A 13741-nucleotide genomic window follows, 5' to 3' on the forward strand; every position below is an offset into this window, starting at 1 on the left:
CCAAAGTTGTTTTTATTTAAAGGTTTCGTGAAATCCAATGGTGTGTTTTAATATTTTCACATTTCAGATGAGTGTAACCTGTACCAAAGCTCTGGCAAAATATACCCTCTGCAGGAGCTGCTGTTGAACTGCGACCCTCCTGCTGGTTCAAAGGGAGATATAAAATGGACTGTGAATGGGGGTGACCCTTTGTCAAGTCCTGATAAATATGAAGTCCTTAATAAAAATCGCACACTCCACTTAAAAAGTGTAAATAGTGATTACAGTGGTAAGTCATTCCTAAGACTTTAAACAGTGCTTTCTGTCTTTGGGAATCACTTGGTCATCTTTGTTAAGAGTGAATAGGGTGATGCTTTATTAGTAAAGATCTGTAGGTGGGTTTCCTATAACTAAGATGATTCTAAGACGATCAAGAGAGCTTTACACTGAGCAGTCTTTATTACATTATTCTACATTCAAAAAACTTTTGAGAAACTGGGCCCTGGTATGTTTTAATGTGGAAAATCTACTGAGACCAGAGCTGTAGAATGAATACATATTAAATATATTAAACTTACAGCTATTCTAATAACACTACACTCTACATTTTTTTACACAACTGTATTTTTTCCATTCACATTATTTTATCTTACCAATGTTAACATTTGTTATTTAATTGCTAAAAAGCAATTTTTAATAAGAGCATCCCATTATCCCATAATTTGATAATAGTAAAATGTACACATTAAGGCAGCATTTTTCTAATCTATTATTTTTACAGTGAACAACTGAATAACTGTTATTTGTATGCAGTTTTTTATTAGTTATTAGGTATTAGTATTCGGCTTTAACTTGCTCTTTTAACATTGTTATTAAATGCATATTGGGTAACAACTATGTAAGCAGTGGTGGTCCTTAAGTAGGGCCACAAGTATTTTATTACAATGTTTTGTTAAACTACTGTAATATTAGCATGATTTTTAACTAGTGTAGAAAGTTATTTAAAGAAACTGAAAAGAACATTCATTCACAGCTGCCAGAGGAACTGCAAATCGCAAAATCTGATATTTTTTTGTAGGTATTTGTCCAAACAGTTTGCATAAATGTTAATAAAATGTCTACTCTGGGATTATTACAAAATCTACTTAAGAAAGTCTAGTTTTTACAATTACTTAACAAATTTACAAAATCATAACATGTTCATTCAGTTACTGAAGTTCACATAGAATAAGCAACTATGCCTTCTTCTAACTGTTCTTGGTGTTTTCTTGACTTTCCTCTGTCTTATTTTACAGGTTTATATGAATGCACAACAACCAAGAATTCTCTGCCCAATATCCAGTGGCAGAGAATTCTAGTTCAGCCGTACCCAAATATACAAGTGGGTTCTGATAAAGAGTTTAAATGTGAGCAACAGACAGTTCCACTGCAGTGCTGTGCCCATATCAGCTATACAATTGAGTGGATCCAGAACTCCATTCCCGGCACACTTACACCACCAGGTGAGACAGTACAGAAACAATTGAATTTGACTCTGATGAGGACTCATTTTAACTGAAATTATCTTTTTAACAAAAGAATAAAATTGAGAAGAGTACACTGGATGGTTAGATGTCCAGAAATCTAACACACACTTTATATGTTTAAACCTTCTCTCTCTCTTTATTGTGTTTGCCTGTTCTAGGCTCTGGCTGCATTACATATTATTACACTATCCAGAAGCAGTTTTGTGAGAATGCGGACCTGAATGTTATTTTCACATGCCGGCTTTCAGGTGTGGGCCTAGGAAATTTTCAGTATAGCTCTAAAAACATCACAATAAGAACAACCAAAAAAGGTCAGTCACCTTATTCTGTTCTTTTTTTTCTTCTTCACAGACCTTATTACAGTTACAAAAACAATGATTACTTAAAAATATATCTTGGCAAGTGCAGTCATTTTAAATGTAGTCAAAATGTCTAGTATAACACATGCTTTAGCTACTTGTACAATAACAGATCTAGACTTGATCGTGATTGATTTAGCAATTAGACATCAAGTTGATTTGACACCTCAGTGTTGTTTTTACATTGTTTACCAAAGACTTGGGTAAATAATCTATTAGAATCAATGTTACTGATTAGGAGACTTTCAGTCCATTTTCTCACTCAGACATTGAGCATTTGTCTAAATTCGCAATAAAAAGAATGTTACTAAAATCATGTTTTTCACTGGTAAAAATACAATGGTGTCAATGAGCTTAGTGTTTCCCAGTCAAAAGGAAAACTGTGCATATTTTTGTGCTATTCTTCAAATAGCACATCTTCCATTCCCACTAGCAAAATTACTCTGATGTAAAAATAAATGTACACTAATATTTTGTACCTCTTTTGGATGTGTATGAGGGTATTTCTCTTCAGGTTTGGTAGATAACTGTGTAATACTTGCACATCTAATCATTACATGTGCTTTCAATAGCTTGTAACGCTCGACTCTGAGGTGGAATAGAAGAAATGACAAACTGGTTGAACTTCGAAGTCCACTGAATGTATAAAAAAATGGTGCATACCCTCACACTTCCCAGACCCTGTTTACAAAATAACAGTCTTCAAGTCACTGTATGAGCAATATCCGATGCCACTTGTATAATAAGACTCAATAACTTGTGTGAATAAACCCAGCAGATGGTTAACAGTCTGGAATGGCAGAGGAAGGTCATAGAGAAACAGTTGAAGAACATAAGCCAGACAATATTACACTAATCAAGATGGATTAAGTCCAGCAGAAAAAACTCCTAACTACATAACCCATAATTACAAGCTGAATAACATGTTTTCTTGCCCCGTAGAACCAATCTGCTCAAACAGCAACTTTGGCATTGGAGCTGTAAATCAGAACGCATCTGGAAACTGTGCGGGAGACATGGTTGGCATTCAGTATGCAACGTGTAATTCAAATGGAGATTGGATCCCAACAAAAAACAACTGCACCCTCCGTGTCATCCAGGATTTATCAGACCAAGCTGAAGTAAAATAATTTTCTATTGAACTACCTGAACTATCCAAGCACAGAATTACTTGGTACTGGATGTTGGAAATGTTTAACTGCTAATAAGGCTTATATTTTTTCTTTTTCACTAGCACTTGGATGTGAGTGAAGTGTCTCAGTTTACTGCAAATCTCAGCAATGCTGTAGAACAGAATTCCAAAAACATTACAAATACTTCTGCAACTATTGTAAAAATAGTAGATTTACTCAATACCATCGCCACTGTTTCACAATCATTCACAGTCACCAAAGATATGATGCAGGTATGTATGTAATTTTTATTGGGATTTTTCTTCTGTTTTATTTATAACATGTCACATTTCACATTTAATGTCTATATGGTAAGTTCCAGGAGCCTATTATCCAATGACACATTTATACATTTTAGCAAAACATTTACAATGTTTTATACTGGATAGCTAATAGATGTTTATGAGGTAATATTTTGTTTAATTTACATAAATAAATTGATGTAAAATGTATTTGTTTACAGTGGTGTGAAAAAGTGTTTGCCCCTTTACGATTTCTTATTTTTTTGCATGTTTGTCACTCTTAAATGTTTCAGATTATCCAACTAATTAAAATTTTAAACAAAGACAACACAAGTGAACACAATGTTTTAAATTAAGTTTTTAAATTAAGGTTTACATTATTAGGGGGGTAAACAATTCCAAACCTACACAGCCCTGTGTAAAAATAGGGTTTGGCCCCCAGTTAAAGCGTAACTTAAGTGTGGTTTAATTTTTTAGCCACAACCAGGCCTAATTACTGCCACATCTGTTCTCAATCAAGAAAACTCTTAAATAGGAGCTGCCTGACAAAGTGAAGTATATACTAAAAGATACTTAAAAACTAGACATCAGACCAACATCCAAAGAAATTTAGGAACAAATAAGAAAGAAAGTAATTGAGATCTTTCAGTCTGAAAAAAGATTATAAAGTAATTTCTAAAGTTTTGGGACTTTGGGACAGTGGTGAACCCTCCCAGGAGTGGGCGGTCGACCAAAATACCTCAAGAGCGCAGCGACGTCTCATTCAAGAGGTCAAAAAAGACCCCACAACAACATCCAAAGAACTGCAGGCCTCACTTGCCTCAGTTAAGGTCAGCGTTCATGACTCTATAATAAAGAGACAAAAATTGCCTGCATGGAATAGTGCCAGGACAAAAACCCCTGCTGAACAAAAAGAACATTAAGGCTTGTCTCAATTTTGCCTGAAAACATCTTGATCCCCAAGACTCCAAAATACTCTGACAAGACAAAAGTTTAACTTTTTGTGGCCTCAACAACTTAAGTACCAATAAATATAGACTACGCCACTGTCTAATTATAAAGGGTGAGAGAGCCCTATGTAACTATTTATAGTAATTGCAATTTTCCCCACAGAGGTTTAAGGTAAAATGATCACACAGCTGTTTGAATACAATAACAGTTTATTTAATAAATTATCAAAGAGTATCAAGTGTACATTTGAATATTACCCTTTTGTTTCAGAGTCTATATTCAAACAATAAAAACAGGTTTCATAGGTGGTAGCAATAGCCCCTAGCCCAATATACACAATATCACTGCAATCAATGTGCCATTTGACTTAAACCCACACACCAGATATCTATTTTCCACTTCAAAATAACAAAAAGTAAAAAAAGGTTTTAAGTCACCCAAAACACCACACACAAATGGGCCTAGAATTAAGCTAAGCCACCCACCCAAACAACCACAGTTTGAACTCTGAATAGACTGAATAGAGGGGTCAGTATATAATAAGATATAAAGGGGTATGGAACATAGTTTACAAAATATTATGTAGAATTTATTATAAAATACAAAAGTAGAAAAATAATTTAAGGGAATAGCCCACCTAACAAACAGGCAGTGCCCAAAAGTTATAAGTACCTTATATCAATAAAATATACTACAAATATTAAAAGAGGTCTAAATAGATAGCTGTAAATATTAAACTGTACTCAACTAATTAAAATGATCATTAATAGCCCATTAGCATTACAAGGAGCAGAACCTTCTTATATAAGACCAAGATACCCTTTAGAGTCTGAGATGTCAAAGAAAATAAAATAAAAGCATAAACAGATATGGGAAAAACAGTGGCTACACCATATGGTTGTCTCCAGACATCCCTATAAAGAGACAAACATTTATATTAATATTAATACACATAACCCCAAATCCCCATTAGCCTAAACAGCTCAATAGCCACGTTAGGCTTATGCTAATAGCCCCACCAGTTTACAAAAAGCACCAATGTACACATTACCTCCTTGTAGTTTGCTCAGTAATTATGTCTGCAAATGCCTCTACACGCTCTTCCACTGGCCTCGGTCTCCTTAAATAACTAAACATAATAATAATATTAATTAAAATACAGCTAGCCTAATAATAGTTGATGTAAACAGTACTAAACCACTAAAATATAAAAACTGCAACCCCACACTCTTCAGGCATTATCCAATATTAACCCAGAAGTCATAATTACCTGTAACTCCACTCCTCTCTCCAATATTACTGGCAGTATAAGCAGAACAAACTCCCAGCACTGCATCCAGCTACAAGATAAACAAACAGCTCATTGAGCCTATGTACTACAGTCTGAGCTACTCAGGTACACTCACAATAAATAAAGCACTAAAAGAGTTCACATACCGTTTCTCCTGCGTGCACACAGTCTCACACACACACCACGAGCAAGGGAAAGTCGGAAAATCCAGACTACCTCAGCAGCTCCAGACTAACTTGGCGTCCTGAGCACGCTTCTCAAAAATGCCGGCACACTACGGTTCTCGAGGGAGCTCAATATATTCACTATGGCTGCGTCCGAAATCGCGTACTTCCATACTAAACAGTATGCAAAAGCAGTATGCGAGATCGGGTAGTGTGTCCGAATGCACAGTAGGCGAGTTTGAGTACGCGAAAAGTTCCCGGATGACGTACTGCACCGGGAGACATTTTTAAGTATACAAGCCCAGCACACTTCACCCGCTAATATTTCCCACAATCCACCGGGAGCCGCGCTGAGCTGAGTGACCCGTCAGTGAGCGGCGGAGCGGCGGAGGAGAGGAGAGGAGAGGAGAGGAGAGGAGTGGAGTGGAGAGAGGTTTATGAGGTGAGGAGATTCAGATATATAAACTGTTTTGGTTGTTTGTGATATCAGGCTGTAAATGAGAGATTTATGAGGGTTAGTTTAAGTTAAAATAGCGAGTTATAGGGGTGAGGGTTTGTTATTAATGCTGTTGCAGACAGAATATCTTTATTTTCGTATCTGAACTGCTTTACTGAGCAGCGTTAGCCCTGTGCTACTGAGATCAGTTAGCTTAGCTAGAGTTATTAAACTTATCACAACTCTTTATAAATCTTCTGTTCTACAACACCAGCGTTTACTAACTCACTACAGCCCTGTATACTGCTGCAGTTCTGAGGAGCTGGGGCAGGTTTAATTTAATACCGATCAGTCTGTATAAACTCATCTGAGAAAAAAGGCTGCTGATATCAGAGAGGCTTTTCAACAGACAGACAGACTGGTTGCCAAAAATCACATTAATAAATTATAACCCAAATCTGACAATTTTATTTAGTTTTATTAAATAGCTAGCTAACCAGCCAGGATGGTAAGACTTTTATGTTGTTCAGAATTTATATTATATTTGTTTAATGACCAAGCTAAACTGTTTTAATCTGTGTGTGTTTCAGATTCAACTATCCTTCCTACTCGAGAGGATGAAGATGAAGAGAGGGAGAAAAATGAACAACGAATAAAAAAAATAAATAAAGCTACTTAAAAGACTTGTCATTCTTGTATTTTGTGGGAAATGTATTTGTGTAAATATGCAAGTGAGGGAAAAATTATATTAAATTAAATAACAAATATTTTTTTAATTTACATTTTATTGCCAAATATGATCCCCTGTTTTCCCGAAACTGACTGGTTCTAGCATATTTTATTTACATCAGTAATGCATATATGTTGCCTTTATGTTTAATGCAGTCAGTAAAAGATAATGTATAACAATAAGAATCATGTGTTTAAATATTTATGCTAGAAAAGGAAATTCTGAGGTGAAATGGAAAGGCAGGAATTAATTAACATTTTGGTATTTATCTTTGAAACTTTTTGATAATTGTTTTGTTGCATAAGCAAGTATTATTAATATACTTCATGAATATTAAACAGTCTGTTCATATTTATTATTAAATATTTCATATTTGAGGAAATATTAATTTTAAGTTTTATTTACAGTCAGTGTTTATTAAATAGGACAGTTTGGGGGTTTATTTATTAATAAGAGCTGATTAATTAGGTGATTTTAATGAAATTAATTAGGGTAAAGCTCTGTAAAGTGTGCCGCTGGTTAGGAGGGGTGAGAGGTGAAAGGGCGTCAGAGGTAAGATGGTGGATGTAGTGCGTCCTAGTGATGGGCAGATGAAGCCTCATTGGGTGTATGGCACATTTCCCAAACTGTATCGACACTGTGTTGAAACTGTGTTGCTGTATCACTTAATGGCGACATCTGCTGGACTAAGAAAGTCATTGCAAGCAACTGCGCGAAGAAATGCATCGGTCACGTGGTTTTCCTTAAAATGATACGCGGTCTGACACAGGGGTTCGCCTTGTTTGCTCGGTGCATGCGCTGAAGTTTCAGTGTCGTCAGACCCATCGCTACCAAACGATACAGGGAGTGTATCGGTCACGTGGTTTTCCTTAACTTGATACGCGCACCGACACGGGGTTTCGCCTTGACAGCTCGGCGCATGTGTCGAGGTTTCAGGGTCGTCAGACCCATCACTAGTGCGTCCGAGGCTGCGTGCGTACTGCGGTCTGGCGTACTGAAAAAGCGTACTGCTTTGCTCGACAAGCAGTGCGTACTCACCCCAATCCAGTACGTACTGCTTAAGTACGCGATTTCGGACGCAGCCGTTGGTTTATTACTCTGCGCTGGCGCCACCTACTGGGTCCTAATGCCCCTCGTCTGCACTGGGATTATCCTACAGCCTACATTTTTATAAGGTGTTTGTCTCATTACATTTGCCGTAAAAGTAACACTGCATTTCAGAAAAAGAACATCATACCTACAGTAAAACATGGTGGTGGTAGTGTGATGGTCTGATGGTTTCGCTGCTTTAGGACCTGGAAGACTTGCTGTGATAAACTGACCTGAATCCTTTTAGATTCTGCGGCATGATCGTAAAAAGGCGGTTCATGCTTGAAATCCTTCATTCCTACTTAGTGGTGCGAAAGACTCATTGCAAGTTACACAAACACCTGATTACAGTTGTTGCTGCTAAGCTTGGCCCAACCAGTTTTTACGTTTAGGGGGCAACACTTTCACACAGGGCCATGTTGGTTTGGATTTTTTTGCCTTAATAATGAAAAAAATAATAATTCTTAGGGTTTCTCTGTGATTCAGTTTCACTGTTTAATTGAAGACATTTCTGCTTTAAGGATTTCCTAATAACAGTTGACGTCATTGTATCAAATGACACCTATGGACAATGGCAGAAGCTGAACAAAGATAATGACAGCAAGAATGCAAGCTCTGCTCTTCTGCAGTCAATTGAAAAAATTGGAGAGAGTCTCTCAGATGAGCCGCTTTCATTAACAACCTCAAACATCCAGCTCAACCGGACTAATTTTACTAACTCCTTCCATGGAACATTTGGACAAAGTTCAGACACAGAAATAGATATCCTAAACAGTAACACATCCAGCTCCATCACCATCATAGTTTTTTCAGCCCTTCAGAATATCTTACCTGTCAGAAATGCTACCCACAATGAAAGTATTCTAACAGATACTAAGATCGGTTCAAATGTAGTAATGATCAAACTGGACCAGAAAACGGACCCCTTGCTCTCCCTTTCATTTGACACTAAAAATAATTCACTGTCAACCCCTCAGTGTGTCTTTTGGAACTTTAGTCTCTTGGATGGAGTTGGAGGATGGGACTCAAATGGATGTGAAGCAAATCAATCAGAAAAAACTGGCTATGTTGTTTGTCACTGCAACCACACAACTGCTTTTTCAATTCTGATGTCACCTTTCCCCTTTGATGATCCTGCTTTGGAATTCATAACTTACATTGGTGTTGCTATTTCAATGGGCAGCCTGGTCTTGTGTATCCTCATAGAAATCCTCATTTGGAAATCAATGACCAAAAATGACACGTCCTACATGCGCCATTTATCCACAGTCAACCTGGCAGCATCCCTCCTGATTGCGGATATATGCTTCATCATTGGAGCAGGAATTGTTAAAAAAGGACAGGACATGCCAGTGCGTGCCTGCACTGCAGTGACATTCTTCATGCACTTCTTTTACCTGGCTCTTTTCTTCTGGATGTTACTCTCAGCCCTCCTGCTGCTCTACCGCACACTTGTGGTCTTTTCCAGAATGTCCAGATCTGTGATGATGGCCATAGCCTTCATTATTGGCTATGGGGCTCCACTACTCATAGCTGTTATTACAGTGGCTGTAACAGCTGGAAACAATGGATATATTCAAGAGGCAAAGGCTTGCTGGCTCAACTGGGACAAAACCAAGGCACTTCTAGCATTCGTGATTCCAGCCCTGACCATTGTCGTTATAAATATCCTGGTGCTCGCTGTGGTTTTATATAAGATGTTGAGAAGAGGAGTTGCAGTCACCACTCATGCAGAAGAGAAACATACCATGTTGGTCATTGCCAGATGTGTGGGCATCTTGACTCCTCTCTTTGGTCTGACCTGGGGATTCGGCATCGGGACCATGGTGTCAACTTCTAAAGGGATTCACATAGTCTTCGCAACCCTCAACTCACTGCAGGTAATTACATTTACAGATTCTTAGTGTGTGGAGGACACATGTTCTCATTAGTATGTACAGTATGTACAAAATGATTGTCATTATTTATTATATTATGAACATTTACAAACTTTCAGCTAAACAACTCAACATAGCTCATATAACAGACACAAAATGGCGCTTTTATTGACTACAGTAGTCTCAGAATTATTCAACACCCTGATATATGTAAAAACTATTTTGGTGTGTTTGAAATCGTCATGACAAACATCCACGCCACTGAACATATGAACTTACCTGAACAGAATTTCAGTTGCTTTACCTACAAAATATTATATTAAGTTTTTAAATGGCTTTGATCCAGCCACACTAATTAATTAACATTAATAAATTAATGTTTAATAAAGATGCAAATAGATTGAACAATAGGTAAACTAAGAAAGCTAATAATGATAATCCTGTTAGTCATCTGTGTATTTGTTGTTGAACTACATCCAAACTTTTCTTTATTAATTCAGATGTAATAATGTGTTTGCTTTTTTAATTCTGCTATACCAGCATGTGGAACAATTTATTGCAAAGGCTAAGGGCATACAATTAAAACATGGAACTAGCTAAAATATATCACCAGGTTTATTGAAAATAACATATTTTTATGTTTGTTTTTTATCTATTGTTTATTGCCAAGATAATAGTTTTACACTATTTGCTAATGTTTTTTTTATGTAAATTGGGCCATTCATGTCATATGTATGAAGAATAATGTAACAACTTCTGACAATCTGTCCTCTTTATGTCTTTAAAGGGTTTCTTTATTTTAGTATTCGGAACTCTCTTGGACAATAAGGTATGTATGTGTACGGTATTCTAGAAAGATCATTAAGCAAATATAATTTAGAAATAAAAATCACAGCTTTGGATCAGCATAAGTGAAGAGTAAGCAGTAAATTGGACCAACAGAACTATAGAGGGAACATGTCCTGAACATGTTACATGCTGCATTTTAGATTTTTGCCACTAGGGGTCTACTCTCACTGTTCATTTTGTAGAGCAAATCTGGTGATTGATAAAAAAAATGGTGATTTAAAAGTAGTATACAAATATACTAATTTGGGTATTAAATTTTCATGTACATATCTGCTGATAAACACACATTTATAAAATGAAGAAATCAACACTATGTACAGAGCCAAAAATGCATTTGTCCCCTACTAATTTCACATTTTTGTATATATTTATCACATATATTTCTTCAGATCTACAAACAAATGACAGCCTGAATAATCACAAAATACGTCTTTTAAAGGATAATCTCAGAAGAATATGCACAAAAAGAAGTGATCCTTTGGATATATTCAAATAAACACCTAAACACTTCGAATCTAAACATCACTTAAATAGAACCTTTTTAGTAACAAAAAAGGCTAATTGTCACAATATGCAGATCACTAGGCCATGATCTAAATAAATTGCAGAATTTATTTAACAGTCTGGAAGGTTTTGCATTTCTTAGGATGACAATAACCCCAATCAGAGTCAACATCTCTACGTAAAGAAAACCTGGAAGAATTTTGTTAGGCCAGTTCTGTTCTAATATACATCTATAAAGTCACAAACAAAGAACACAGACAAATATCTGAGGTATAGCCGGCTTTTTCTCTATGACCCATAAGCCTTTAAGAACCATGTTTTGTGGACTGATGAGTGGAAAGTACTGTTGTCCCATGACATTTGGCCAAAAGCAGACACAGTATTCCACCAATAAAACATTACACCAATAGTCAGACTTGGTGGTGGTAGCTTGACGGTGTGGATGCTTACTGCTCCAGGGGTTGAGCCATAAATGCTGCTCTCTACCAGAAAATATGTTTCCAATTTATCTGATTATGTTCTCACACAACCTTGAGTTTGTCCATTTTGTAGACTGTAATGTCCAACTGCACTGTTTTTGAGATTTGAGAATTTGTCATTAATTGATGTTTTCTCTCCATAGATCCGTGAGGCTATTGTAGGAAAGCTAAAGCTGAAGAACATCAGCTCTAACTTCACTGTGGTAAATACTCTCAACGTCTCTTTATCAACAGTTCCAAGCTACACTGAGATATATTATTTATTTATTTATTTATTTATGTCACTATTAAATAGTTAACAATAGTTGTAAATATTAATATATATATATAATATTAAATATATTAAATATATATATATATATATATATATATATATATATATATATATATATATATATATATATATATATATATATATATATATATATATACTTTTTTTTCTTCATTTCAGAGCACTAGTGCAGGACCATCTTCCTCAAATGGAAAGGGTATAATTCACAGATTTCCCAGGAAATGTAAGTAAATGTGTAGACCTACACAGAATACTGTACAAAGTTCACATATTGCAGATCTCTGTTTAATAACCTACACAGAGAACAGAAATGCAATATATCATATTTTATGTAACTTCCATCCACAAATAATAGTATGCTATTGTATACTCATGCTGTCCAATCTAAAGTCAATAACACATTCCTAACACCTGACTTTTTACAGATGTCTACAATATATCTGAAGCAGCTCACTCTTCAACTGTACCTTCAAGCAACTCGGACACGTTTAGATTCATCGACACATGATGCCTTCAATCTGTGGCAGCTGTCGTTCAAATTATTTCCTGGCCATAAAAGATGTTTGGGGAGAAATATATAAACATGTTGCAGGGCATGGTTCGTGGTTTTAATTATTTAATTATTTAAGCAGTAATGCATAAGAAGGAGTGCTATAATATGAGTTATTCACACTTGAATACTCTGATCAGATCACCAGTGCCAATATCAGCACAAACTTCAAGCATATTATTGAGATTATACCATGTGGGATGTGTGAATACCAGCATACAATATCTAGCCTTCATCCTTTGCTTGTTTTTTGTAATTTTACTACTGTAATGAGTAAAATACATATTAAAGGCAATAACTTGAAATATAATCTATGCAGGCAGTTTAACTTGTGCAGTTTTTGCTTATATAACACTGCTTCAGGCTGGTGTATGTCCTGTAAGCACTATCAGCTTGCTAACTTATGTGTGAATGTCTTCAGTTAGAGTGCCATTATTGTGAGGTATTGGCACTGCGATATCATTTCTCAGCATCGTCTCACATCGGTGTCAGAAATAACTGTGGTATAATATTACACTGGATGACATGGGCTTATTGGTTTCATGAATCAACTACTGTATGATGTATTGCATTTACATTTAAAATAATTCCATGTATTTATTTATTTATTTAAATAAATAAACTTGAGCTCATTATGTGCATTACCATATTTTTTACTTCATAACATACTACATACATGTGGTGTCTAATGAGAAATGAGTAAAGGGAATTCTTTCATTTTTCAGCTGCCCCAAAATCTATTCCTACCCATCAACACTGGCCAAGAAACTGAGTGACTGATTCCAAAAAAAATCTATTTCTACTGTGAATTCAGATCTAAATATGTTGCTTTGCAACACCATTTGTAAAAATAAAAAATAAAAAAACTTGAAAAAATATATTTGATTTGATTTATATGAAAATTTAATCCTGAGGATATTATTATAGGAAGTACAAATGCAACCAGACCACAAGTAAAAACTTAATCAAAAATAAAAATCAAAACCTCAACCACAAAAACAGCTGTAGAATAAACCAACCTGCTGTAAAGCCACATTTATATATACCCACAATTTTTCTCCAGGCTTAAATTAACACTATACCAAAACCTAATATAATATTTTCAGATAATCAAATCCTCATCATAGACCCCAAGAAAAACCCAGAGAGGACAACATTACAATCTGGTAAAATATTACGGAATTAAGGAAGATTTGTGTGATTTATTCGGAAGCAAAATAAGTATGTAAAATACGCATCTGGGCATATTCG

The 13741-nt window shown here is 35.7% G+C and overlaps 1 protein-coding gene and 1 long non-coding RNA gene across 26 annotated transcripts in view; one reads left to right on the forward strand and one right to left on the reverse strand.

Annotated features, from left to right (window-relative positions):
* LOC103026087 (fibrillin-2-like) overlaps positions 1–13122 on the forward strand; it is a 49920-nt gene extending 36798 nt beyond the window's left edge. For all 25 annotated transcript variants that reach the window (XM_049480926.1, XM_049480937.1, XM_049480940.1 and 22 more), the window contains 10 exons: positions 68–268; positions 1275–1481; positions 1664–1816; positions 2807–2985; positions 3099–3269; positions 8461–9819; positions 10604–10645; positions 11792–11851; positions 12100–12163; positions 12366–13122. In XM_049480926.1, coding sequence (XP_049336883.1) covers positions 68–268; positions 1275–1481; positions 1664–1816; positions 2807–2985; positions 3099–3269; positions 8461–9819; positions 10604–10645; positions 11792–11851; positions 12100–12163; positions 12366–12448 — 2519 coding nt within the window. In that variant the 3' untranslated portion in view covers positions 12449–13122. The remainder of the gene's footprint in view (positions 1–67; positions 269–1274; positions 1482–1663; positions 1817–2806; positions 2986–3098; positions 3270–8460; positions 9820–10603; positions 10646–11791; positions 11852–12099; positions 12164–12365) is intronic.
* Positions 4427–5841, reverse strand: LOC111191374 (uncharacterized). Its single transcript, XR_007439798.1, has 4 exons — positions 5667–5841; positions 5500–5569; positions 5281–5358; positions 4427–5143 (listed from the first exon to the last, which is right to left on the reverse strand). It is a non-coding gene; the product is annotated as an uncharacterized LOC111191374 (long non-coding RNA).
* Positions 13123–13741: the final 619 nt, after the last annotated feature.

This window comes from Astyanax mexicanus, chromosome 1 (assembly GCF_023375975.1).
Source record: "Astyanax mexicanus isolate ESR-SI-001 chromosome 1, AstMex3_surface, whole genome shotgun sequence".
Lineage (NCBI taxonomy): Eukaryota > Metazoa > Chordata > Actinopteri > Characiformes > Acestrorhamphidae > Astyanax > Astyanax mexicanus.